At 36.7% G+C, this 25,925-nt stretch overlaps 1 protein-coding gene across 5 annotated transcripts in view; it reads left to right on the plus strand.

Annotated features, from left to right (window-relative positions):
- Positions 1-9,132: 9,132 nt before the first annotated feature.
- LOC144649515 (polycystin family receptor for egg jelly-like) overlaps positions 9,133-25,925 on the plus strand; it is a 52,376-nt gene continuing 35,583 nt past the window's right edge. For 2 of the 5 annotated variants that reach the window (XM_078509019.1, XM_078509023.1), the window contains exons 1-6: positions 9,133-9,182; positions 9,294-9,362; positions 19,384-19,472; positions 21,713-21,740; positions 23,871-24,133; positions 25,448-25,670. In XM_078509019.1, coding sequence (XP_078365145.1) covers positions 19,431-19,472; positions 21,713-21,740; positions 23,871-24,133; positions 25,448-25,670 — 556 coding nt within the window. In that variant the 5' untranslated portion in view covers positions 9,133-9,182; positions 9,294-9,362; positions 19,384-19,430. Of the gene's footprint in view, positions 9,183-9,293; positions 9,363-15,039; positions 15,167-19,227; positions 19,266-19,383; positions 19,473-21,712; positions 21,741-23,870; positions 24,134-25,447; positions 25,671-25,925 lie in introns of those variants that run through there. The other 3 variants (XM_078509020.1, XM_078509021.1, XM_078509022.1) reach the window with 3 other exon arrangements.

The raw sequence follows: 25,925 nt of genomic DNA on the forward strand, positions 1-25,925 counted from the left end.
GCCAAAAAAAAAGATGTTTACATTTTCCCGATACAGTAAAAACCCGCGAGTAAGAACCTAACATTTAACTGTTAGGCTAAAATATGCAATTTAGATACCATTTTTATAAGAACCTATTTAGCCTAAATTTGGAAACAGGTTCTTAATTTCTCAAATTGATTAAAATGTTTCCTTTTGGGAAAATAGGTTTGGACAAGGCTTTACTGTACATATTTATGTTACGTTCTGAACTATTAGTGCTTCATTTTTACATAAACACTAAAATCTCTATAACGACATTGAAATTTTTTCTTCAGAAATTAATAACCTATTATAGGTTTTAATTAGGTTCTTAAAAGATTTAATTAGGTTCTTAAAAGAACCTAATTAGCCTTAATTCGTGTTAATAGCCTGTTATGTAAGAACTTGTTTAGGCTAACCTGAAAAAGAATAGGTTCTTACTCGTGGGTTTTTACTGTATTTCGATTTAAAAACAAGCAATCCGCGGGGACTAGAAAAGATATTTACATTTTCATTTGGATATTCAACAGTTTATCTTTTTTTTCTCCTTGCCTTAAGAAACATTCTACAGTTTTTCGCTGATTATATCAAGTATTTTACTGATCCAGACCTAAAGAAAACCCAGCACTTCTCATCGGTCTGTCTTCATGGTTTTTGCCTTTCTCAGTATTTTGGGCGTCCCAAAGATGTCAGAAGATAACAGGGAACTGCCTAGAAGCATTCTGTTGTACGAAGACCTGAGAATGTTTTTACAACTCGCGGAGGTGCAACGAATATTAGATCTGACAGATAATCGATAAGCCACTGATATTTGACAAAAAGACTGAGTTATTTCCCTACATACATGCAGGTACTAAGTGGTGCATTTGGGTTATGTCGAGTTGCCACGTGAGGGGCAGATAAATATATTACAAATTTCCTCTATGCAGTCTTGCTAAAACTTTCTGCAGACTTCTGTTCGATCTTTCTTCTCAGCTTTATAACACATTTTCTATTGATATAAATGAAAGAGTAAAGGGACCGCGCGTTCACGATACATACAGTGAAAACATCAAGAGGAATATTGTTTGTCAAAAAGGTATCAGGTTTAAAGGGACACTGTCACGGGGATTTAATGCTTTTCGGTAAAAAGTACTCAAATTGGTGAATAGGTCTTCTCGTACATGAAATGCACCTAGTACATCAAGATGGAGATATAAAGTAAATTGTTGTTGAAAGAAGGAGGGAGAAAAAATAATTTCTAGGTGTTTTTCCAGTACACAAGGACAAATCTTGAAATTCTTGATTTTTCAAGTTGAGATCTAAAGTTCCTGATGGCATCACAATAATGGCTTTTTTATCGCTTCAGCACACTTGCATGGTGATTTTTTTTTTAAAATTGGACTACTATTCGTAGTTTCCACATGTCATTAGGCTCTTGAGTTTTTGAAATAAACTGGTGACAGTGTCTCTTTAAGTTCAGGTTTGATATTCAAATTTCTTAAGTGCACGAATTCCAGCCACCTGTACCAGTATGCCTCGTTAAGCAATAAATTTCGTTTTCTAGTTTGCTAATACAATGTAATTTTAGTTTTGGCTCCACATGAAGTCCCACCAATCCAGCAGAAAGCACACCGACATCATTGCCAACCATGAGCAAGCTTAGTGCGAACTCGCTACGGCGGAGATCAGGAAGTTGTTCAGAAACTGTATGAACCGAGTTCACATAAATAGAGCCGGCTGTGAAGCCTTCGGTAAAGCACAAAATTAAAACAATCCAAACGGACGAGAAAAAACGAAACCAAGAGGCCATCAGAAAGAAAAAGAGATGGACGCACTCGATCAAGGTAAGAATCCATAACTTTTGTACCCGAATGCAAGGGACCATTTTCGGGCAGGCACATGATGCGATCAGGATATGAGACCTTCCCAGAAACTTCCCCAAGTGGTACATTAGCATGTAGTACAGATAATGGTCTCTGGGAGAGAACGGTGCCCCAGAGAAAGCCAGAGTGGTAATGACAGCGCTGTTTGCGAGATATTCCGCGTAATATGCCAAGAACATGTACGTGATGGAAGGATAGATTGCGCTTGCAACTGAGAACATTTCTTTCCACGATAACTCGGGATTTATCTTCACTGATTTGAGGCTCGCTGTCAGTGTTGGTTTCCAGTGGGACGTATTTGATACTTTGGCGAGTCATGTCACTATTTTGTCTTTCTGGAAGATGGTCCTTTGGGAGACTGTAGAAAGAGACTAAAAGTAACAGCACAAAAGGGGCAATTATTCCAAATACTGTTCTTGGTGCAACACACGCCCATGTCGTCATAGCTAGAAATAAAAACAGTATCAAGAATAAGTGTGAAAGTTGAAATGCTGACACATAAGTGAAAAAAGGATATCTACGGAGCTTTGGCCTTTGGTTGGTGAAAGAAATTAGCAGGCATTTTTTGGAAGAAGCAATACTGAAAAGGCCGACCGACCGACCGACCGACCGACCGACCGACCGACCGACCGACTGGCTGGCTGACTGGCTGACAGAATGACTGACTGATTGACGGACTGACTGACTGACTGACTGACTGACTGACTGACTGACTGACTGACTGACTGACTGACTGACTGGCTGACTGGCTGACTGGCTGAATGACAGACGGTCGGACGTCACTTTCTCGCTCACTTAATTCACCCCGACTCTAGAATTGATAGATAGATCGATTGATCGATTGATGGATGGATGGATGAATTGATAAATGAATTGATTGATTGATTGTTTGTTTGTTTGTTTAATTTACCATTACTAGCCGGGAAGAAATAGTGCGTTCGTTGACTCTTCAAGATAACAATAAAAAAATCGAAGTATCAGTCCGTGTGTGCTGGTTCCATTATTATTTCGAAAAACAATAATCAATAGAAAACTAATGATATGGTGGGTCGATGGAATTTCAGGATTTTTTTTTCTTAAATTTATCAAACAGTGTTTTTTTCATCCAAGAACGCTTTGTTCGGCCATTGTTTTCCTTTGACGATTAAGAGCTGTGCATAATTATACAATACAAAACAATACTCTATTTAAAGTGGGAAACATGCTTAGCTTAGAATAGCTAGTTTACAGATGTTCCACTAAAATAACAGATAAAAGAAAACTAAAATAGAATCTATAAAAATGTAAAAATATATAATCTAAAATCTAAAATGTTTAAATGCACTACCTAAAAATATTATTGTGTCTACTATGTTAAAATGCTACAATGCATTACATCTATACTCGGCAAAAAAGTTTAAAAGTTTACAGTGCGTATCCTTCGGACAAATTCATTTTTACCAACAATGGCCCTGATTTCATTTGGTAGCTTGTTCCATATTTTTGTAGCAAAGTAGCGCCACAATTATGTGCTCGTACCTTTCCTTTTCGCCGACCAGGGAAAATCCAACCTTAGCGGCAGGTTCGTAATTATATCAAACGAAAACAAAATTCGATGGTATTGAGCAGCCCAATATTATGGGGCGATACGGCAATTGCACATACGAACAAATTGCTTAGGCAGTGGCCAGTGTTGAGATTAACATCAACTAGAAATAATGTAATTTACTGCTATCTTGGACATTACATGGTAATAAACTAAGCTGGTCAATCATGAATCAACTGACTGACTTTCTTTTGACTAATACTGTCCGACCTCTATTAAGCTGCCACCCTCGAGACTTTGAAAAGCATCCGGAGACCCAGGGGCAGTTAGTGGGGCGAGGGAAACGCGAAAATGCGGGTAAAAAATAACGCGAAACTGCGAGGGAAAAAAACAGCATATAAAAGTTGTATTGACTGAAAGTGCCCCTGGGGAAAGAATCTTACCAGACCAGTTCAAAAAGCTCTCTGAATACTGCCTCCTGATTGGGCAGAAAACTCTTTTGTATTCCCTTTGTATTATTCTGCCCAATCGGCTACCACTTGGCGACCACTTGGAAATAACACAGCCTCAAATAGTTACTACTTAAATGACAATTACTGTTCCTGCACATGTATTCCCTGACGACAGAAGATCGTGCGGAATGTGGAAGTAACACCTTTTTTCGAACAACAACAGAATGATTTTATTTAAAATGCGAGGTTTACAAAGCGATTAGAACTTGGAAAGCAAATTTATCTGACTTTGCGACCGAAATTCTCTAACCGTATGAACGAAATACGCTGTAACTCGGCACAAACCTTTGCAATATCCTGTTCTAGCTGCAGCTTTAAAAAAATGAAAAACAAATCGACAAATTTTTCGCAATTTGAAATCACGTCATTTGTTTGATATTTTCAAAAATTCGGCTGAAAACCATCCATCTTTATTGACTGCTAACATTTGATGTATATACATGATCTTTTTAACTTTAACGCACAAGATTAAGGCGACATCAGCCTTGAAACTGGCTGAAACTGGGTTATTATTAGTATCACATTTATGCGACGGTCAAGACAGACGCACAACACTACAGTTCTTAAAGGCAAAATAAAGATGTCGCTCGTTCAGGAAATCTACGGAGTGGATTTTCCTGTAAGTTGTTGGGAGTAAACTTCAACTGTTTGGTGGCATTTTGGGGTAATTACAGAAAAAACCACTGGTGCATTTTTAAAATAATCATGTTTTATTTAAAACGATGGCTTCCGAAAATCGCTCATAACTTAAACAAATCGCTTTTGATCACCTTAAAATTTATCATTTTATATAATGTAAGCATTATTCTTTCAGATTCTCAAAAATCTAAGCAATCACTTTAAGTTTTCCCGTTTTAAAGCGCGCTTAAAAAAGGGAACTGTCAGCCTCATAAATACCCGCGGGCCACCTTAATAGAGGTACAATATAAATTGGATAGGAATGGCAGTAAACAGTTGACTCTATATAGCAAAATGCTTTTAAAAAGTGAGCATATATGAAGATAAATCCAAAATTCACTGAAACAAAACATCAAGTGCATTTCCAGTCCATGCATAGTTCTAGCTCTTACACTGAGGGCACATAGTTGAAATGTACAGTATTTCTTCGGCTTGATAATGTACAGAAAATATGCAAAACATCGTTTACAAGTTTATTATGCCTTTTTGCATTAACAGTGAGTATGTGAAAAAATTTAGCTCGAAATATTTCACAGACGATATATATCATCTGTTACCATTTCGCTTGGAAAGATAATTTGCTGGCCGCTTAATGGAGATAATAAAAAACATATAAATAATACACTTGCGACAACAAAAAGGTGTCCCGGCCGTTGAATAGAGGTTTCGAATACAGCAGTTTAGTGACAAATAAATTGGGACTTTGAAAAGTGGCCGCTTAATAGAGCTCGGACTGTAGTAGAGTGTGGTGATGTCACTGAGTCAAGAGTCTCGTCTTATGTTAAACGTTTTTGTCTTGTGCGTCTCCGTAATGCATATATCAAGTATTTATGGTACTAAGTTATACTCACTCACCTGTATAGAGATAAGGCCCCAACATAGATGACATTCCTATTCCAGCAGCAACAGCACTCGCCGCAATATCGCCATAAAATGATGTTAACGCTAAAAACGTTATTTCACCCAACGCACCGGCGCCGCATGCAACACCGACACCAACGAGCCGCCAATGCACGTCGCTTGCAATCATAATTATCACGAGTCCTCCGATGGTTAACAACGCTACAGCCGCGGTGCGTATCAGGTAGGAACAGTTTTGAACAAACCACGGACAGGCGACTTTGACTGAAATCTCATGCAGGGCTGCCGCTAAGATCACGGTAGACGAGGCAATGTGACTGCCTGTTAAAATGTCTTGTGTTGCTGTGAGTATCATTTCTTTGGTTACCATGCTAAGCAAGCCGAAGATGGAAAAACACACGACGGTTTTGACTCTGCTGGGCTGCAAACGTTTTATTTCTGTGGTTTCGTCTTCCATCTTCAGAGCCGTATTAATACTTTTATGCTTACTTTACTTGCTGGCGAACTTCTGACTACAATTAACTGCTAGTTCAGTCAATAGACTTCTTAAGCTTCGTTTATTTTTTTGTCCCATCTCAGACCACGTAATGTTAATTTGATGTTACCCTTGATAATTGTCTCTTTCAAATTCACATGAAAATGAATGAATAATTTCCATATAGACAACGGAACAATCCTCTGGAGAACATCACATGAATGGGCAATTTACATACGTAGCTAACGAGGTCTATTCCCACCTTCCCTTTGAAAGGGAAACCACACACATTTTCCTTTGAGGTAAAACGCCACGACGAATACTTTTTTCTGGTAAATTTTACTATCTTTGTCAAGGTGGTTGGCCAGAATAAAGCAACGCGAGAAATGTAAAAATTACATTGTTTATTTCCATGATTAAAATTGAAGAGTTATATGAAGTTTACAAGTTTTTTTTCAGCGTTACTGTCACTTGTACAAGTTTACATAATTATTCCTTCGAGGGCGGGGCCTTTTTAAGGCCTGCATTTTCCATATCATTGAATAGTACGTGTCTTTTAGTTTAAACATATTCCATGAGTCACCATTATGTTTGACTAAAATCATTTTAACTGTGAAATTGGGTTTTCACCTTTGTGCGAAGTGTGAACTAGATATATGAAGTAAGTAATCAACAGTATTTCAGTGTCCATAAGGTCGGTAAAATGAACAGAGTTTGACTAAAAATATAGCAAAAATTCAAATAAGTTGGAGAACCCAAAACCACTATAGGAAGAACGCTTCCAAAAACTAGGTCTTAATTTTCATTTCATTATCTGATTTGACACACGTTAGAAATAACTAAAAATAACAGTTGCGCATCCTGAAGTATGTTTGAATAGTAACGCACGAATTTCTAAATTTAGCCTTTAGGGACAAACAATAGCTCTCAATTTGCATATTATATAAGAACGTGCTTTTTATAATTCACTTATCACTTTCCCCTGATGAAGGCTTTAGTTTAAGCCGAAACGTTGGGGCATTGCGGATATTTTACGAACATTTTACAACAAAACTTTTAACCATTTTATTTTATTTTTATTTTTTTTATTTCTTAATGAATAGTAATGATGTTCAGTGAATAGTAATGATGGTCAGAGAGATCATTTTTTCCCCCGAAAATATCAATTGATATGGTTTAAATGCACGATTACACTCGAAATAGTCGAAAGTACAAGGTAGAGAAATTTTCAGTGAAACAAAACAGTTGAGGAAATTACAACATACCTTGCGGAAAGATTGGTCTCCAAGAAACATAAAATAATTTTAGAAGAACGTACCATCTGTTCAACATCGCTGAGGTAAGGAGCTGAAGTAAGAATAGAAGCATAGAGCAGTTTTCAATTGAGTGTCGTAAAACCAAAACCAAAACCAAAGTAATTACTCTGACCAATCACAAACGACACAGACAATCCAGGGAACCAATCAAAACTCGAAGCAAAAACATGTAGTTGGCACGAAGCGCGGGAAAACGTGCGCGAGCGAGTCGCGATTGGTTTTGGTTTTACTCCTGATTGGCCGAGAAAGTGGCGCGAAATTTTTAAACCAATCACTAAGCGTAGTGAACGCAAAACCAAAGCAAACGCAAAGTACTTTCGACACTCAAGTGAAAACCGCTCTAAACCCGGAATACGATCACGATTTTTATGATAGTGTGGCAGCTCTCATATCTTGTAACTCCATTGGTCCTCTAGCGTAGTAGTAGTCCACTCCCCGAACTCTCTCTCTTCCGCGCGCCTTTTGTAGGCCGGCTGAACCCAGGCCCGCGAAGAGAGAGTCCAGGGAAACTTGCATGCGCATGCGCCAGTTTTTCCCCGAAATCGGGCGTAACATTTTATTTCAATTCCAATTCCTCTTGGAATTTATTGAATTCGCTGCAGTCAGAAGATGGCTGAAAACAACTTATAAGCTGTCGCCGAAAACAGCGTGGCCGATTGGTTAGAGCGCTGGAATTGAAGCTCGGTGGTCACGGGTTCCAATCCCTTTCGGACTACTAGCTGTTGTTGTTCTCAGTTGTCCCAAATTCAGCTCCTCGGCTAGGTAGTTGGGATTTTTAACCATTTTATGTTCATTTAAAATATTTTTTTTCGGTGTTTTTTTTTTCTGTAGTTGTCTACGGCCTTTTCTTGAATGCCGAATCATGCGTATTCTACAGTTTTGCAACCTCGACTGTCGGGTTCTCAGTCCGTAATCGGCATACTATTAGTGGGGGAGATTTTTACATTACAATAGCTTCACGTCAAACCCCCAACCTTTGACTCATCTTTGACCAATCCAACATAGTTGAACCTACCAGGGGCAGAAATCCCGCTGTTTTTGATGTATTTTTGTAGCAAATTCTTAATCTTACATCACGTTTGCTAAAATTCCCGCAAAAAACCCTTATAATTTTCGCTGTTACGTAAGGGCTCGCCCAAGATGATGTTTGGATTACATTTAAATAAAGAATTCGAGTTTTGAAAAGAGGTGCGGTGTGGATCAAAACCCGAGCGAAACACGAACTACGTACAGGCGCAAAATATAATTCAGAAATGTCCTGGTTCCACAAATATTGTTCCTACAACTCAGTTCGGAATAGAAAATGTCCGTCAGCAACATTTTTCGCCGCTCAGAGTGGTGAAATTATTATTTTTCCTTCAGCGGCTTATTAAATCGTCCCCTATTAAAGAAAGGAACAAACTTGTCTAGTTGGATGGCTGAGATAAGACTAATGTGTTAACTTTGACTTTGAATTTCAATATCCGGTTAAATTGAGGCCAAACATTTGTCCTGCGCGAGAAAAAAGAATACGTTTAACCAGGTTCTGTTCTTTATATGGACCGTTATAAGGTCCAGATGTGATCCTTATAAGCTGTCAGTTCCGCAAGATTTGTTTGTTTTACTCAGATACTCCGGCGTTTAATAGTTTGCATTCTAGATTGAGTGAGCTCGAAAAGTCTGCAGGGAGGACAGCTTATCACCTATCAACTTCGCCTGTAAAGTTTGTCGAGTTAGCTGACACCTACGCAAGCTCATTTAGTTTGCTTTGTTGTTTTTTGTGTGACATAGAAAGGCGGCTTCTAAAGTGACTCCTTATTGTCTTAGGGAGGCAGGTGTTACGTCAGTTTCCCTGGGTATCTACAAAACAAGGTAAAATATTGTTAATCTCTCGTACAGAAAAAACTGATACAGAAAAAAGCCAAAGAATCAAATTCTCGAGTGTAATACTGAGGTCTAAAACATTTTCTAGTAAGCTTTTCTTGAAATTTAAGTGTATAAACACTTTGAAAATTTGACGAGAACACGATAAAAGGTAACTTAAAATAATTGTTTTGCAAATTAACGTTTCTTCGACTTCAGAGTTACAAAGTTGAAAGTCCCTACAGATGACAGAAGCTACAACCAGGAAGGATTTTCCGTTGTATTTTGGTAAGTTTTTTACTCTGTTAAAATAATGTACTTTACGTTTTCTTGGCCCGTTATCGGTTTCGTGTTATTTTCTAGGCAGTTTTTTTCTTAGGTGAGCTAGTTTCAACCCCCCGAGGGAAAAGAAAAAACAGACGTGTAAAATTCGCTACCAAAACTAAATCTTAATTTTCATAATTATCACAAAAATTTTCCCCTATTTAGACGCCAGCGACGACAAAAGTGAAGTCACCGTAAAATTCTAGCCTTATGCACTGTAAGATTCGAATGAATTTTTTTCTTAACCCAAAATCTTAGAGGTTTTCAAAATTTTTATTTCAGCAATTATTGTTTGTTTGTTCGCGGATCAAACAAAATCGTCAGAGTCCTATCAAAGCAAAATCTTGCGGGCAAGCGATATATGAGAAGAAAAAAACCTGGATATATATATATTTATCAAGTTCAGTAAATAAAAATCATGCAGTAGAAATTATTACGTATTTGTGTGGATACGATGAAATTTCCCGAATTTCTTCCAAGCTGTCTGCAGGTGTTTCAAAATAATTTTCCAACAATGCATTACTCCGAAATTACGAACACCATCGATACAGCATATCAACAATTTGACTCGTTATGGCGCACTTATATTAATAGGTAGTAGAATTGAGCTCGAGTCATATTGCACAAACAGTCGGTTTTAAGACATTTGTTTTTCAAAAACGAGTTGGTTGATTACGCGGCGCTGTGCGAGTTATGGTCAGTAAATTACAGAATGTTAATTATCAGATCCGGTGTACAAATGGCCGTATTTCATAGACATGCATGCCTCACAAAAAGAGATAATAACGTAGAAACACTACTTTGTTGCTAGATAGCATTACGTTAACACTAGAGTCCTATGATTTTACTCTTATTGATTTTCTGTTTATACTGAATTCATTGAACTCATGCACTTCTTCAGCTTCTTGTTTAATCCGGCGAAAAGTCAAAACTACAAATTGTATCTGTGACCAAAAAATGTTCGATTTTATTTTAAAGGAAGTAAATTTTGGTCAGCACTTAAAAGCATAAAAACTATGTAATAAACCAAATTTGGCGTCCCTGTTGGTCATATACGTACGAACTTAGGGGAAGTTTTTTTGGAGCAAAGCTAGAATTTATTATTACAGGCCGGGGTCACAAAAAAATATAAAGACTCTAATGCTTCAACCAAAAATATACATACCACTCTATAACTTCACGACTAAAAATGTTACTTAAGGGCTCCTATGAAAATTAAAGGGAAATTTCACAAGTAATTTGTTGAGACGAAAGGCTCCAACGCAAAAGCTTCGGGGGCCCAGGGTTGCAGGGCAACTGAGGACCCCATCCGGTCCCCTTCATATTTTGTTAATTCGCTGATTCAAGCGGGAGGTTCGTGAAATTAAAGGAGCTGATGATGCAACAAGGGATCATAGTCCGATCGTGACAGAAGTGCTTCATCCTAAGGGGAATTATGGGACTTGTCTGAAAAGTCGAAAAGAGAGTATTGATTCTGATCTTCCAATAAAAAATGGAGGAATTTTTTTTTCGTTCTTTGGACCCTCGGCACCTACTCCTTTTGAGAACTTTTGATAGCAAAACAAAATAAAAAACTTTCGACTGGTAGTCACCTGACCCAAAATTTTATCCACCTCATTTCCCCCCCCCCCCCCCTACTAAATTTTCAGTTGACGTACGTACTCTTGAAGTTTAGCCTTTTAAAGTTGTTAGAAATATCTATATTGAATTATCCACTGACAGTTTTTAAGTCATTTTCCTGATGCATCAAAATTACTTTCAAATTTAAATTATGAAAATAATAGTGAGGTCCTGTTAGAGTCAGTTTCGATAGGCGACACGGCGGTTTAACAGCAACAAAGAGCAAAAAAAGATGGGGGCAAACGACACGACTTTTGTTGAAATAGCGACAGCGTTGAAAAGAATAAAACGTAATAAAATTAGACAACGACGGTGAGGCTCTTGGTTTCTTAAATCTTCGACAGCGAGCTGATTTAGACACAAAACCCCTGCATCATCAACAATTAAGAGTAGGTCATTTGTGTTCCTTGTACATATAGCCATATTTCTAAAGCATGCGTGGCTGTTTTTTTGAGCGGGAGAATTAACGGGCATTGAAGATTTCAGGTCGAAAGGTACATAAATACAATTAGTGAAAAACTTTCGTTGCCACTAGTATTTTGGCTGTTTTATTTGAGATGCTAGATCCTTCTTCGTTAAATATGGTTGTGTCTGAAAAAAAAGTCATAACGTCAGTCCAAACTAGTTAAAAGAAACAACTAAATTATCACTATGCGTATATGTAAGGAAGCTTTGCATTTATATATTCGCTTTGTCCCAGTAAGACTGGGATTAAAGCTGCTCAAATCTGGCAACCAACTAATGCACTACATCCTGGTGAAAGGGGCTAGGTCACGGTATTTTAGGTAATTCTAGTTATGTTCGTTACTTAAGAGCTCTAAACTTCAAATTGGCAGAGCAAAAGTCTTTTATTTGCAAAATCACGGCCACATAACAAACGAGTCCGACTTTTTTTAAATTTACCCGAACGCAATCCATTTCAATCTTCTCGAATTTTGCCCATCTATGGCCCTTTTTGGCCTTACTGTGTTTCTGTTGAGTTCTTCTATAGTTTGCTATTGTGATATTTCAGTTAATTCAATTCTAAGGCCAGTTGGCCAGTACCGAAATTGCCTAAAATTGAAATTGCGTGAGATAGCCCCTGACCATTATATCTGATTAAGCATAGCAAACTATTTGTCGCCCGTCTCAATTTGAAAGCTTGTCATGTCGCAATTTGGGACGGGTTTGCATGTCGCTGTCGGAATTTCGTCATTTCGTCTAAAGAGCAGGAGTTTTTCAGGTATTTTAGAAAGACAGTTCATGTATTTCTCGCCAATTGAAAACGACATGACTATCTTAGGTACTGAGTTAATATTCGACTTATCCGTCAAATATTCCACACAAATTCATTGGCTCCGTATGGAAGAATTGAAACGCCATATAAGTGTCCCGCAGAGGGACACCAATATGGCGGCCGGAAATCAATGAAAACATGTGAAATTCACTTTTGCTATGAAAATCGTAAATCATATAAAACCAGTTAAAATGTATGCCCGTTAGCGCTCAAATATTACACTGGAAACCTATCTTAATTATATTTAAAAAGTACTCAAATTTAAAGTGGGAACGTGAAAATCATAACGACCGTTGATCGTACTCATAATGACGCAATGAGGCCGTTGTGTTTATGTCAATAAACGTCAAGCTTCAGCACGTTCCCTTCGGATTCTTTAAAGATGATGGCAACGTTCGAAGAGAGACTACCAGTTCAAACATTTAAGGCAACTGCTCCCAGTTGGACATAAGAAGCTTATGTTTGTGATTATATTTATACCTAATCGTACCTTTTTGGTACGCTTCGGTAGCATATCAGGCGAGTTTGGTCGAGCCATGGTTCGTATTTTGGCTCGACTGCGTCTCGCCAAAATACCCATGGCGAGACCATACGAGCCTGATATGCCGCCAAAGCGTACCAAAAAGGTACGATTAGGTATTTACCGTACCCAAATTCTGCCAAAAATCCGGTTTTATTTATCGCTCTGTTGAAGCCATGCTTGCAAGGTACGTACTGCAAATTGTGTTGACTTGGTCTTCAACACTTTTACCAAGTTCCTCTTCTGCCTTTTTTTCCACTCGTTTGCTTAGACTTTCATTCTCTAAATTTTTAAAATCAAAATTAAGCGAAAAATTTGGAAATTCCGTCTCCATTTTTTTAAGTCTGAATGTCGGTAAACATCGCGCAATTGGCGAGTGCGCTCAAGTTAAGTTTTGGCGGGAAAGTTTTTCTCTTGTTACGACCGCCACACCACTAAGTTCTGTTTTATTGGTAAAACCTCTTTTCGATTTATCGTACAGTAACACTACTTTACCTCAAAGTGACCGTGATATGGTGGCCTATCAGGTCAGTGACTTGATATCGTAGGATATCAGGACAGTAGATCGGGCTTCTGATTGGCTACTTGCGATTTTGGGTACGGTAATTAAGGTTATCATTATGATTTTCTTATGATCCTTGTATCACTAATGGGTATTAATTAAGCCTTAGAGACTATTAGACTATTAGTTGCTGTTGCCCTTTTTCCCCTTTGGGGCCATGAATACCCCAAGCGAGCTGGTGAAAAGTCTAGACATCCTCACTTACAGCAACCTGGCTATCAATAGCCTTAAAGCTCAGCGCAGCTCCAAATAACGGCAATGGACAGTTCTGTGACAGGTCTGCGAAAGACGTAGTTAAGAAAGTGGTCAAAACAGGTGTACTCGATGAGGACCTACCTTGTGTATCCATGATTAGGCAGAGTTTGATAACAGTTTGATAATTTTCAGTGAGATTTCTGTCCTCCGTTTTCGAAGTCGACTCAGTAATCTTATCAACTCCACAAAACATTTTCAGTGAAAATTTTTTTTATACATGAGAAATTAAGTCCCTTGTGCGCTCAACCTTTTATTCCCCTTACCAATTATCGTATAAAATTCGGCGGCGCTTTAAATTGATTTTTCTAAATCTTGCCTGACTAGTCTGCTTAAGTTGATATCAGACTTATCATCTTCGACTGACAAAAACGTTTTGCTAGACTCTGAAGATGACTTCCGCTCAGGCTGTCGAAACGTCAGTCACAAACAACAGTTCTTTTCAGCCCTTATGGTGGATTTCCACTGACGTTTACGCAAGACGTTCATACATTGTCTCTTAATTTTTTCACGCACGTAAACGCACGTAAAAAATTTCGCGTCAGTGGAAATCCACCTTTACTCTCACCCGGACGATCACACTACAATCGTTTTATTCTATAAGAATTTATTTTATAAGAATATCGAGGGTGTAATTTGCGAAATTTTAAGAATAAACCAGAGGCTGAGATTTTGAAAAGGAATATAATTTTTGTGTGTTGAAAATTTGTAAAGACAATACAACTACATTTTTTACTGATACCTATAGAATTCGCCCTTTTTCTAAACGGCAAAACTAGACAATAAAAGGATACACTAGCCAAATGTCGATGCTAATGACAGTTCGATGAACGGTACATGTAATACATCATATGTATGGCATACAGCACAAACAGAAATGTCATAGGCTATAATCTACGAATATTCACAAGAATATTTTCAGCCTAACATCGGCAAAAAAAATATTCTTATAAAAAAAAAGTGTATACAGAGCTACTGATACCTCTGGTTTCAAACCATTAACTATGAAAAAATAAATATTTATCAGTCGCGATTTATAAAGGCCGTTTCTCACTTAAACAAGGCATGTAATGCTGATTAGTAAAAAACTATGTAAATAAATAAAGGATGAGGGTTATTTTCAATTTGAACTGTTGAAGATGGCGAAAAATCATTATTTTTTATTTCAAATGGAAAAAATAATTTTTACATCTCATGTTATTGCAAGGTAAAATAACTTAGCGTATAATTATATCCAGAATTTCTACGTAAACGAGAAGGAATTATCAACAACATCTCTCAGCAGGTGAAATTGATCACGTTTGCAATTTTTAATTAATTTCGTCACTATGTCAGGTTGAAACTGACATTATAATTTTACATATGTATGTTGCCACCGGCATCTATCAATGTTTGGCAAGGAATGTAAAAGAAACGTTCAGATCTCTCTAACAATCTTCAAAAACATTGAGCTGACATTTAATTTTGCGTTCGAATGCATCAACTCAGCAGTTGAAAAACAAGCTTTTTATCACCGTAAAGTGTCCGGATAATCAGAGGTAAGTAGCGTTATACGTGTTATATGCTTGTCTTGAATAGACTATTTAGCCTCCTGTCCCGTTGTCTTAATTCAACAGCATTTTGTTTTATTCAAATAAGTGCGCCTAGCCACGACAATTTAACTCTTATTCAAGGCAGGTAAAATATAGTTTTACAACTTTTTTCTTGGGTTGTAAGAAATGCTTTGAACAGAACAATCGAAACTGGGAATTTTTTTTTTAATACTGCCTTCCACACTGAAGGCTGTTTCAGGGTTCTTTAATTTGGAGCAAACTATGGCGCCTAAGGATCGTGTATATTGTTCGTTGAAGAACCCTCCTTTTAGCGGTTTTTCTTAACACTTGAGTTCTCTGTGTGGTATATTTAACATTACTCAAGTTAATCAAATGGAAAATTCATTTTCACGTTTATTAAAGTATATATACCTATCTAGTTAATCCGGCCGGCGAAAACTTTCAAATGCATTTCTTTCCTTGTCAAATACTTTTACTCAGTGAAGCAGGTCATTCTGCCAATTTCTTTGAAGCATTTTTTATACAGCCCTTGAAAGTCCGAGAGAAAGGAAGTTTTAACGATGGACGACAAATGTATTCCCTACTGTGTTTATTTGTTTATTGATTCACATTTTCGTTCGAAACAAAGTTTAATATTTCCGTTTATGCTTTTTTTTTCTGTGACAAAATTTAAAACTTCCGTTGAAATGACCAAAACTTCCACTCTGTTCCCTGTGTGGTATATTTAACAGTACTCAAGTTAATCATATGGAAAATTCATTTTCATGTTTATTACTAAGTATACCTATCCAGTTAATCCTACAAAAACGTAAAAATGTATTTGTTTCGTTGTAAATTACTATCTCAGTGAGCCAGGTATTTTCTGTGCTAAGGTCTTTGCAACGTTTTTAACAGCCCTTGAAGGTCCGAGAGAAAGGAAGTTTTAACCAAGGCTGACCAATATATGCCCTACTGTGCATGTTTGTTTGTTTATTTATTCATTAACATTTTCGTTCGAAAAAAAAGTTTAATATTTCCGTTGATACTTATTTTGTGGCAAAATTTAAAATTTCGTTGAAATGACCAAAAAAATCCCACTATACCTAGTAGTCGAGTTCTCAACTCAACCACAAAGATCTAAAATGGAGCAAAATTTCACGATGTGTTTGTTTTAGAAACGGCACCTAACCCTGCACGTTCAGATGATTTTCAATTACTATATAAAACTTCTCTTCGAAAAATGAGACATTTTCTTCCTTGGAGAGCTAGATCAATAATTGTTCATATCTCACTCGGTTCTAGACGCGAAATACTTTGATTTTAGAACGCACGAATTCACAAGAAAATTTAATTAATTTATATCCCAGCGCAGAGCCGTTAAAGGAAAGTGATTGGCATGTTTGGCTTTGTCCTAATAACACTCGCTAGCGGGAAACTCACTGACAGGCAAGATAAATAATTCTCTTCGTCATTAAATTGTTAATACTGCAGGTTTCCAAGAACAACGGAAACCTCCCGCGCTTTAACAATTGTCGAACGCACGCAACTTATAATCCATTCGATTGATTTTAGAAATCGAGTATACTCGAACTCATAATCGTATAGGTACCGGGTTTTAGCACAACGTATCAAAACCTAAATGAATGCTCAACTTTGCAATTTTTTTACAAACTTGCATTGCACTATGATTAAAATCACACTGACAAATACATAAGCGTCTTGACAGCCCGGTGTTTCCCATTGGCTGCTATCGGAGAATGGGTTTTATAAAACCGTCAACTTATTTTCACAAACGTGCCATTTAAAATGATATCTTTGAAAATAAGATGATGGTTTCATAGTGGAGCAAAGCAGCTCGTCTAAAAAAAGGTCAGTTGTCGAATTCAACCGAACGTTAACATTTGGATTGAGGCAGGATGTTTTAGAAAAACAAATAACACTTTTTATCCCAAAATTACACTGACTCAATTGCCTAGTAATGTATAGCTATAGCAAGGCCTCCAATGATTATCCATTTGCAATAATTAATATTATGCCGGCTTGCTTGTTTTAGAATAAAGTCGGTTTAAACTAACTTAGTAAGCAGTTATAAGAAGCTGGCAAAATCAATTGTGATATCACTGTATAGACCTTTCCAGAATTCTGCATTTCTGTGTTGCATCGGTCATGATAATGTTAAATATCTTGCCTCTGGCTAAAATTGGTAATTTTACTGTGCGACATTTCCGATCAAGGAAATTATAACTTCACCTTGGCAAAAACCATGAAAACTTTTGGCTGGGAATGGGTTAATCATTAATGATTGATGACAAAATGGGCCCAGTTTAACTCTCTTAAAAGGTTTTTCCAATAGCACCCTTCTTCTCGAACAAATTCTTTAGTTGTGCAATTTCAGAACTTTACAAACATATAAAGCACTAATAACTAATTACCTGACCGAAGCAGCCTGTGCGAGTTTTTCTTAGATATTCATTATATAATAAACTACAATAAGCTCATATTCGGCTCATAATAAGACTTTTTTGTTTTGTATAAGTTTTATTTCGATTTTTACAATTTTAAATTTCCTATTGTATTAGTTTTTATTTCGATTTTTACAGTTGGTGTGATATCTCGCGATTATTACCAACTAAATTAAGTGTAGATGTAGATGGGGAAATAACACCCCGCCTTTACGCACAGACACAGTAGTTGAATGCAATTTCGGAACTTTTCAGACATCGACATTTATTACTAATACCACATGCTGCTTTCGCGATTTTTGAGATATTTAAAGTGTATTCAACTAGAATAAGCCCGTACTCAGCTCATTAAAGGGTTAATTTGAAGACAAAACTTTTTTCAACGCAACGGTTTTACGCACGAAGTCTAGATATTTTTGTGAGAACAATTCCAGAACTTAACAATCATCAACCACTCATATTTTTCTAAAAGCAATTTATGGGATTTTATTACATATTTATAGTATATTAAACTAAAACCAATCAAAATCAAGTATTTCTCAGTATGCTATAAACAAACGTATATTATACGTATGTTAAAACTAAATCAAACAATTAGTAAATATTGACTATAAGCTAAACTGTTAGTCTTGCAAGTGCCTGCTAATCAGTATGTCCAGTATAGATACATTTGGAGGTTTGAACGGGAACAAATAGAAATCATACAAAAAAGGACTGATCGCTACCTTAAAAAACTGCAACTGTCACATCGTGACAATTAACACGTGACCAAACATTATTTATAGCTCGAGGCGTACAAATATCCGAAACGACTGGCGAAATTATTATAAAGTTGTAATTGAGGACAAATTTTACAGGCCAAACACACCAATTTTCCACAAAACTTTTCCATTAAAGCTGTGTAAAAGTGTATACAAATACCTCGTATCTATATTACTCGAGACTTGGTACAGCTTGCTTTATTTTTAATGTGTTTTTTTTTAAAAAAAAGCTTCATTCCTTTTTTTAACTTGGCACTCATTAATGAGACTTTCCCACTGATCATTATGATCATGTGAAAATGAATGCATGTTATGGAAATCATTCAATGAAAGTAAAATAATAATAAAAATAAATAAAAATATCGACTGGCCGAGTTATCAAACGCTGGAATTTTCTAGCTTTTAGGCAAATAAGTTTCTCAGAGTACATTTTAGTGACTCACTCGTTTATTATACGATGCATCATGACTGTACGTGCGTTATATATGTGAATTATTTGAATTCTTATATCAATGAAATGAAAGACATCGATAGTCGAATGTTGACATTTATATTCTTGTCGAAAGAAAACAATTATCAACTCGACAAACTTTTATTTACTCAGCAAACTTTTATTTGCTTGCCACATTTAAAAAGATTCAAATTGTGTGCTCTTCTTATTACTTTCAAACATTTATCCTCAGTAATTAATTTGTTAAGACAAAAATAAAGTTGTATTTTTGCATATTTCGTTGGTGTCATTCGCTTGATTACAAACCAATTTAACAAGAAACCACCTGTACTAACTTATTAGTATAACAATGAAAAGTCATTAAAGTCTTCCGTTCAATTGCCAAAATAGTCTGTGTTCACAAATCGACTTTCAGTCCCTGGATGAAGTCAGTAAGAAACTTCAGTTAAAATTCTATAGACATTTTGGCAGTGTTTTACTTAGAGAGCTTCAGTTATTTTTACCAAGAATAACTAATTTAAGTTCAAACTACACTTTGTTTCTTTTCAGGTGCTGTTTAACGAGATGCAAACTTGTTGGGTTTAAATTCAAGGGACATGAGATTCGCAAACTTCATATTCTTCGGAACGTGTTTACTGGTAAGTTGGATAAATATTTTGAGATGTTAAGTTAGGGAATGTCAAGCTATGGACGGACACGAAATTGTTACAAATCTTTGCAAAATGTACTGGAACATGCTCAAAACTTGAGTCATCAATTTTGTAAACTCAAATACACATAGCGCCTCAACTTATTTACGTTTTTTTTACTTTTCGTCAGGGCCTTTCAGAGCTTATAAATGCGATAGAAAATATGTTCTAGGTGATAGTTTAAAAGCGTATAGGGTTTTTTGAGCTCAAAAATAGTGTTTTTCGACAAACAACCACATTCATATTTAATACGTGCATTAAAATTTATTCCCTAAAACTGGAAGAATATTAACATGAGATTATTTCAGTTTTTTAAAGAAGGCCCGTCAAGGTATAATTAGAGCTGTTATTTGTCGCATCGCAAAAACAAGTTAGCTCATTTGCAACGGCTAAAATCATACTTCTGAGAACTACTTCTTAAATTAAAGAAATTTTTAGAAGAGTGACGAGAATTTTTATTGAGCTCACACCCCAGGGTTCGACAACTTTGATCGAGGATCTCCGCGTCGTGTTCGTTATTTTAAGTAACTTTCATTTCAGCTCCTTCTCGGGTTAGGGTTCGGATTAAGAATTATTAAACTACCCTATCTTCGACTTTTCAAAGCATGTCTGGGTTTTATAGTAATTATAGTAATACTTGCACACTAGGTAATTATGCACAAGTGTTAGTCAATTTATAGCACGCCGAGCTTAGCCACCCCTTTCCACAATTTCAGCAGCTGCTTTTGTTAGTGAGTGGTGGGGCTAGTAAAACTGGAAAATAACAAAAACTGTTTGCCTTCTGTCAGTGTTGCAGAAAAGGTGATCACAGTATGGGTGGGTTTTTAATAGCAGAAAATATATTTATTCTCTTAATATCATTCGGCTTGAAAGACAAACTTTTGTCGATCACGTGAAAATAATGTTGCATGTCGACATTCGAACTCGCAGCTAGATAATGATCTCAGTATGTCTATTGAAAACAAAATTGCTAAATTTGTTTTTTCAACAGCCTGGCGTTAAGAAAATATCACGTATTGTTTTTAGTTGCTCGCACTTTCAGCCTTTCAGCGTTTGGAGAAAATAAAAAAAAGCACAGAATATGTAGAATATGTTCAGTCTGTCATACGAAGAGAGATGAAATTTTGACAAAATATTCCATTTTATGCACCCTCATTCACTGAATACGAGAACAGGTGTCTGCAAGTATCTATTCGGTTTGATAATTATCTGAGGAGCGAAACCTTTCGAGGATTTTTTTCAAACACAAAATTTTAAGGGTTTTTTTTTTCATTTCTAAAACAGAACGAGAAGAAGAAATATATAATTTTTTTTTATCGAAATTTAAACTTATAATTACAGTTATTATATATTACCTTGTCTGCCAAACTTTGACGATTTTAATCCATTGATAAAGTTATACAATTTTTGCACTTCTGCTTAATTCCTGTCACTATGAAAAAAATTCTTCTTCATTAAAGGGACTATGTCACGGGGATTTCGAAGATTTTTTGTCTAAACTGTTCTGAAATTAGTAGTAGGTAACTTAACCCCGAATGAACATTTTCTTTGAACATCTAAATGAATTTAGTAGAAACTCAGTCGTGTTCTATTTGAAATCCGCGAATCTGATTGGTTCTCTCATTGATTTCTATTCGCCGATAGAAAACAATCGCGCGCGCGTTGCTCTTTAAAGGGCGAATTTTTCTTGATTTTTGGCTTAAAAAGTACATAAAATTGTAGGTTTTGGACTGCAATTATTTAAAGTTTCTACTAAAACAATTAGACTACTCGCCCTCGTTATTTCTATTCGCTCATAGAAAACTCGGGCTCGTAGTCTAATTGTTAAATATATCCTTAATTTGCGGATAGAAATCAAGCTACGGCTATAAATATCGATATTTCGAAGACGCAAGGAAACGTTTGCCTAACGTTTTCAAATTGCAATCTGTTTCCATTCGGACCATCCGCAGTCAAAGATGCTCGTTAACAGTTTCAGAGCTCTTATATACCATTTTTTTTAATAAAAATGGACTATTATTTTTAGGTTTCCAGCGACACAAATATAAATTTTGGCGGTTCAAAAATCAGTTAAAATCCGTGACATAGTCCCTTTAAGATAAGATATTAAACTTAAGTGTATCCTATTCTAACAGCAAAATCTTCTTTTTTTTCTATTCTAACAGCAAAATCTTCTTTTTTTGCCACAGGCGTTGCAGTGGACAGTGTCCGTTGAAGGTACCAGTTTTCAGAGTTTACTTATTTCACTTGCAAAGAGGCTAAACGTTGTGTTTGTGTGCTTCAAGCATCAGACCTTTGTGGCGAAGCTCAACTTGTGGATAAGGCAGGAATTATATGAGAGATGATTGTTTTGGAGAAAAGAAAAAAATCATAAAATAATGAAAAAGCTTTCGGAAGAAATAAGAAGAACGCCAAACTCGTGCCTTTCGAATTTCGATTGTTTAAAATAAGCATGCCCGTTCAGAACTTCCATCGTAAAAATCTGAAACTTAAAACATTTCAATCGTTGTAAAATTAAAGGTGCGCTCTACCTTAGTTGATTTTCCAAGAATGATCAAATTATTAGTTCTCCTTATGGACATTTCTTGAGGTTACCATTATTATGCAAACTGACATTTAAAGGCACACTGTCACGGGGATTTTATGCTTTTCGGTAAAAAGTACTAAAATTGGCGAATAGGTCTTCTCGTACATGAAATGCACCTAGTACATCAAGATGGAAATATAAAGTAAATACTTGTTGAAGGAAGAAGGGAGCCATTAAATTTTTAGGTGTTTTTCCAGTCCACAAGGACAAAACTTGAAAAAATCAGCCTAACTTTTTCAAGTTGAGATCTAAAGTTCCTGATGGCATCACAATAATATCACTTGTCTATCGCTTCAGTACACTAGCATGGTGATTTTTAACAAAATTGGACCACTATTCGTAGTTTCCATTATGTCTTTAGGCTCTTGAGTTTTTGAAGTGAAATTGGTGACAGTGAATCTTTAAGAAATACATCGAAAACGGTAAATTGAAAATTAATATTTTCACCTTTGGACAGAAGAGAAAAAGAATATTGTAAGACCAAATCCCAATTTTAAAGCTAAGTAGAATAATCCCTCAAACGTATGAATAATATATAAATTTTAACAACTTGGAAACCATTAACATGCGAAAGTCATCTTCATCAATAATGTAATGCAAACGGACTGGTTCGACTTTGAGATGGTAATTTCCCAAAGGGCGGATAATTTGCCATAGAATCTTTTAATTTGTCGTGCTTAAAGCTTACAGTGCAGGGGCTTACGCAGCATGTGCCGACACGATCGCTAAATTTTCTCTGTGTTTGGAGATAATCAGTCGCGGGTAATTGAAGCGAGCCATAACTCCGCCTCGTTGAATTAATACCCCCCATTGCTCGTCGTTCCTCTTCAATAGGCTTTGGAAACAGTTACAAACTAACAAAGCTAAATTCTAGCATTCTGATTGGCTAACAAAGAGGGGTATTTTGCACGGTAATGGCATCTAGCTACTTCTGCTTGTTTTGGGTATAAGCTTTTTTCAAAGACGAAATAACTTGATTGTCTTCCCTTTCAAAAATATTATGTTATGTGACGCAAGAAAAACGTCATCATCTAACTGGAGAATTCCACTCTAAATTTAACTTTGCGGGTCATTAGATATATTATTGAGTTTTGCTGTGCAAACCGAACGTATTGTTTTGTGTTGTGCTCTGCTTGATGCTGTGTTTTGTTTCTTTCGTCTCGTTAACTTTTTTTGTTTAAGGTTTTTAAATAAGTTGATCACAGGTATCCCAAGCTCCTTGGAAATTTGGAGCCGTGAACATTATATGTCATTACGTAATAACAGCCCAAAACATAAGAGTTTGTTTGCGGGACTATAACGGTCGTGCATAGCAGTTCGAAATATGGAAAAGAAAATTAATGAAAACGACTTGTGTTTCTGTGGTGTTTGGGGGCTGTTTCAAAGCGATTCCAGCGAGTTTTAGTTTTACTGTTTTTCTGTCAATATAACCCAAAGGATTGATTTATGGAGAGGAAAGCAGTAAACTCAAACTCGCTGGAACCGCTTTGAAACGGCCCCAAAACGCTACGAAAAAGATAAGAAGTAGGAAATTCTTACAAAATTTATTTTCCATATTTCGAGTGCTATATACGATCGTTTCATTCCGATACAAACTCTTATATTAAGGCTGTTACGGAATGTCACATAATGTTCCTTCACGGCTTCCAAGGAGCTTGGGATACCTGTAAGAAGATATAATAGAAGAGTTTGGCAGAATACGGCCTCACTCGTAAATTATTTTTGACATCACGTGATCCTTTTATGCTCTTGTTTCGCAGCGTTCTATAACATAACTTCAGACATCCTGAGGACAAACCAGACTTTTAATTTAACAGTGGGGGACTCTTGTGATGCTGCCTACACAATTGATTTCGGAGACAGTACTCCAACTGAAAGTTTGACAATTTCAGAGAAGATTTTGTCGCACTCTTATTCCAGTCCAGGAAGTTACGACATCCTTGTTTCGACGTCTGATAGCGTGCCATCTGGATGCAAGAGTGCTAAGAAGTCTGTGGAAGTGAGAGACCCAATCCAGAACGTGGTAAGATTTAACGAAAATTTATTTGTCCCTGAAGTTTCCAACTATTCTAACGGGAGGCCGCGCAAACAGAAACCCAAATTTTCTATTCTAAGTGCCCAGTTGCTTTGGGCGACCACATGCCATTTGTGAATTGCTAGAGGACTCTCGTATTGGCGACCCTCCCACCTCCCCGCAGCGATGACCTTCACGCCTGTTTTTTTTTTCTTCACATTTTTTTAAATTATGCCAAGGCATTGCCCTTTTGATCTTGAGGCTTACGTAAGTGGCTACTGTAGTCGCTTCGTTCCCAATAACTTAGTAATACCAGGGGTAATTGGAAGAAAAGGCTCCGGTAGGAATTAATTACGGTCCCAACAACACGGTTCCCCGACTTCAGCAAGGACCCATCTTCACTTCAGGCTTCTCCTTCCTTTCCCTCCCCTCCCCAGGGGCTTTACGCACCTTGGGATATACCCCTAGTTCTTAATAGAAGTGAAAAAAAAAAAAGAAAAAAAAAAGAAATAGATTAGGTTAAAAAGCATTCTATCACATTTAGCGGAACCAGAGAGCTGGTCAACAATATTACACCAAAGCCTTCCGTATCACGTCCAAGCCTTCTCAAACTGAAACAAAAACTAGTTCTCGAAAAATGCATAAGGCATGTAAAAAATGAAGCAATATCAATAAAACGCACGATGCCTAACCCTTCATTTCATCGCAGTTTGGTATTTTGCATCAAAAAAGACAAGGATGAGTCTTGATGCACCAATCAATTCTCTCATCTTACTCTTAATGAAATGCATAGTTTTAAGTAAGAAGAATTAAAAACCTTGCTCCAAAGAAGTTATGTTACAGTATTTTAAGTTATTTTTCTGATTAGTGTCAAATTGAGTTTTCTAATGTAGAAAAACACCAATGGAGTAAAAAACCTGAAAGCAAATAAAGATGGTTTCGACTGGTTAAGATTAAGACAGATTATGAGCAACGAACTTGAAAAGATTTGCCAATTTTTTCAAGTTGAATTGCCTGTAGTAGGCAACTCAACTTGCATCGTCCGTTTCCTGCATCTTCAGTGTTATGGTTAGCAGGGGACGTAAAAGAACCCACACACTTATCGTAAAGAGTAGGGCATGAAGTTCCCGGTGTTGTGGTCTGGTCTTTGCCCATCGTGCTGTGTCCTGTTGAAATGCTCGGAGATATTAGCTGTACAAGCTACTCTGAAATCCGAGGGTAAAAAACATGATGCTGAAAACGTGATGCTGTAACGTAGCTCCTTTAAGAAGTTGCACCGTAGAAAGTAAATGTTAACCTCTAACATGGTCGGTTTATTTCTAGACAAGCACAGTCAGCAGTAGACTTTGCAGAGTTGGCCAGTCCCTGGATCTGACTGCACAAGTCATCCCAAACACCACTTTCAGTGTCTGGTGGCGTCTGAACAGAACAACTAACTGGACCCAGGGCCCGGTCGAGTGTAAAGAACTCGGAAAAAATGACGTGTTTGTGATGGTCGAAAATGGCGTCAGCGTTCTGTCAAGCGAATGCTTCGAGGAGATTTTTGGTACGCTCTTTAATAACTACCTTATTACATGAAATTTTCGCGACACTTTAATTTCGCGAATTTCGCGATTTTAAAAAAATCGCGAAATTAAAGTGACGCGAACAATAAGTGTCGCGAACATAACATGACGCGAAAATTAAGTGACTCACTTTATATCAACAACAAAAATTAAGTTTAGTACCCTGAAGGAAGGATTTTCAGTGTAAATGGATGTTGTCGTCAATTGACTCAAGATCAATAACTCATGCACGTACA

Source organism: Oculina patagonica, chromosome 4, assembly GCF_052425735.1.
Source record: "Oculina patagonica isolate OP01 chromosome 4, crgOcupat, whole genome shotgun sequence".
NCBI classification, from domain to species: domain Eukaryota; kingdom Metazoa; phylum Cnidaria; class Anthozoa; order Scleractinia; family Oculinidae; genus Oculina; species Oculina patagonica.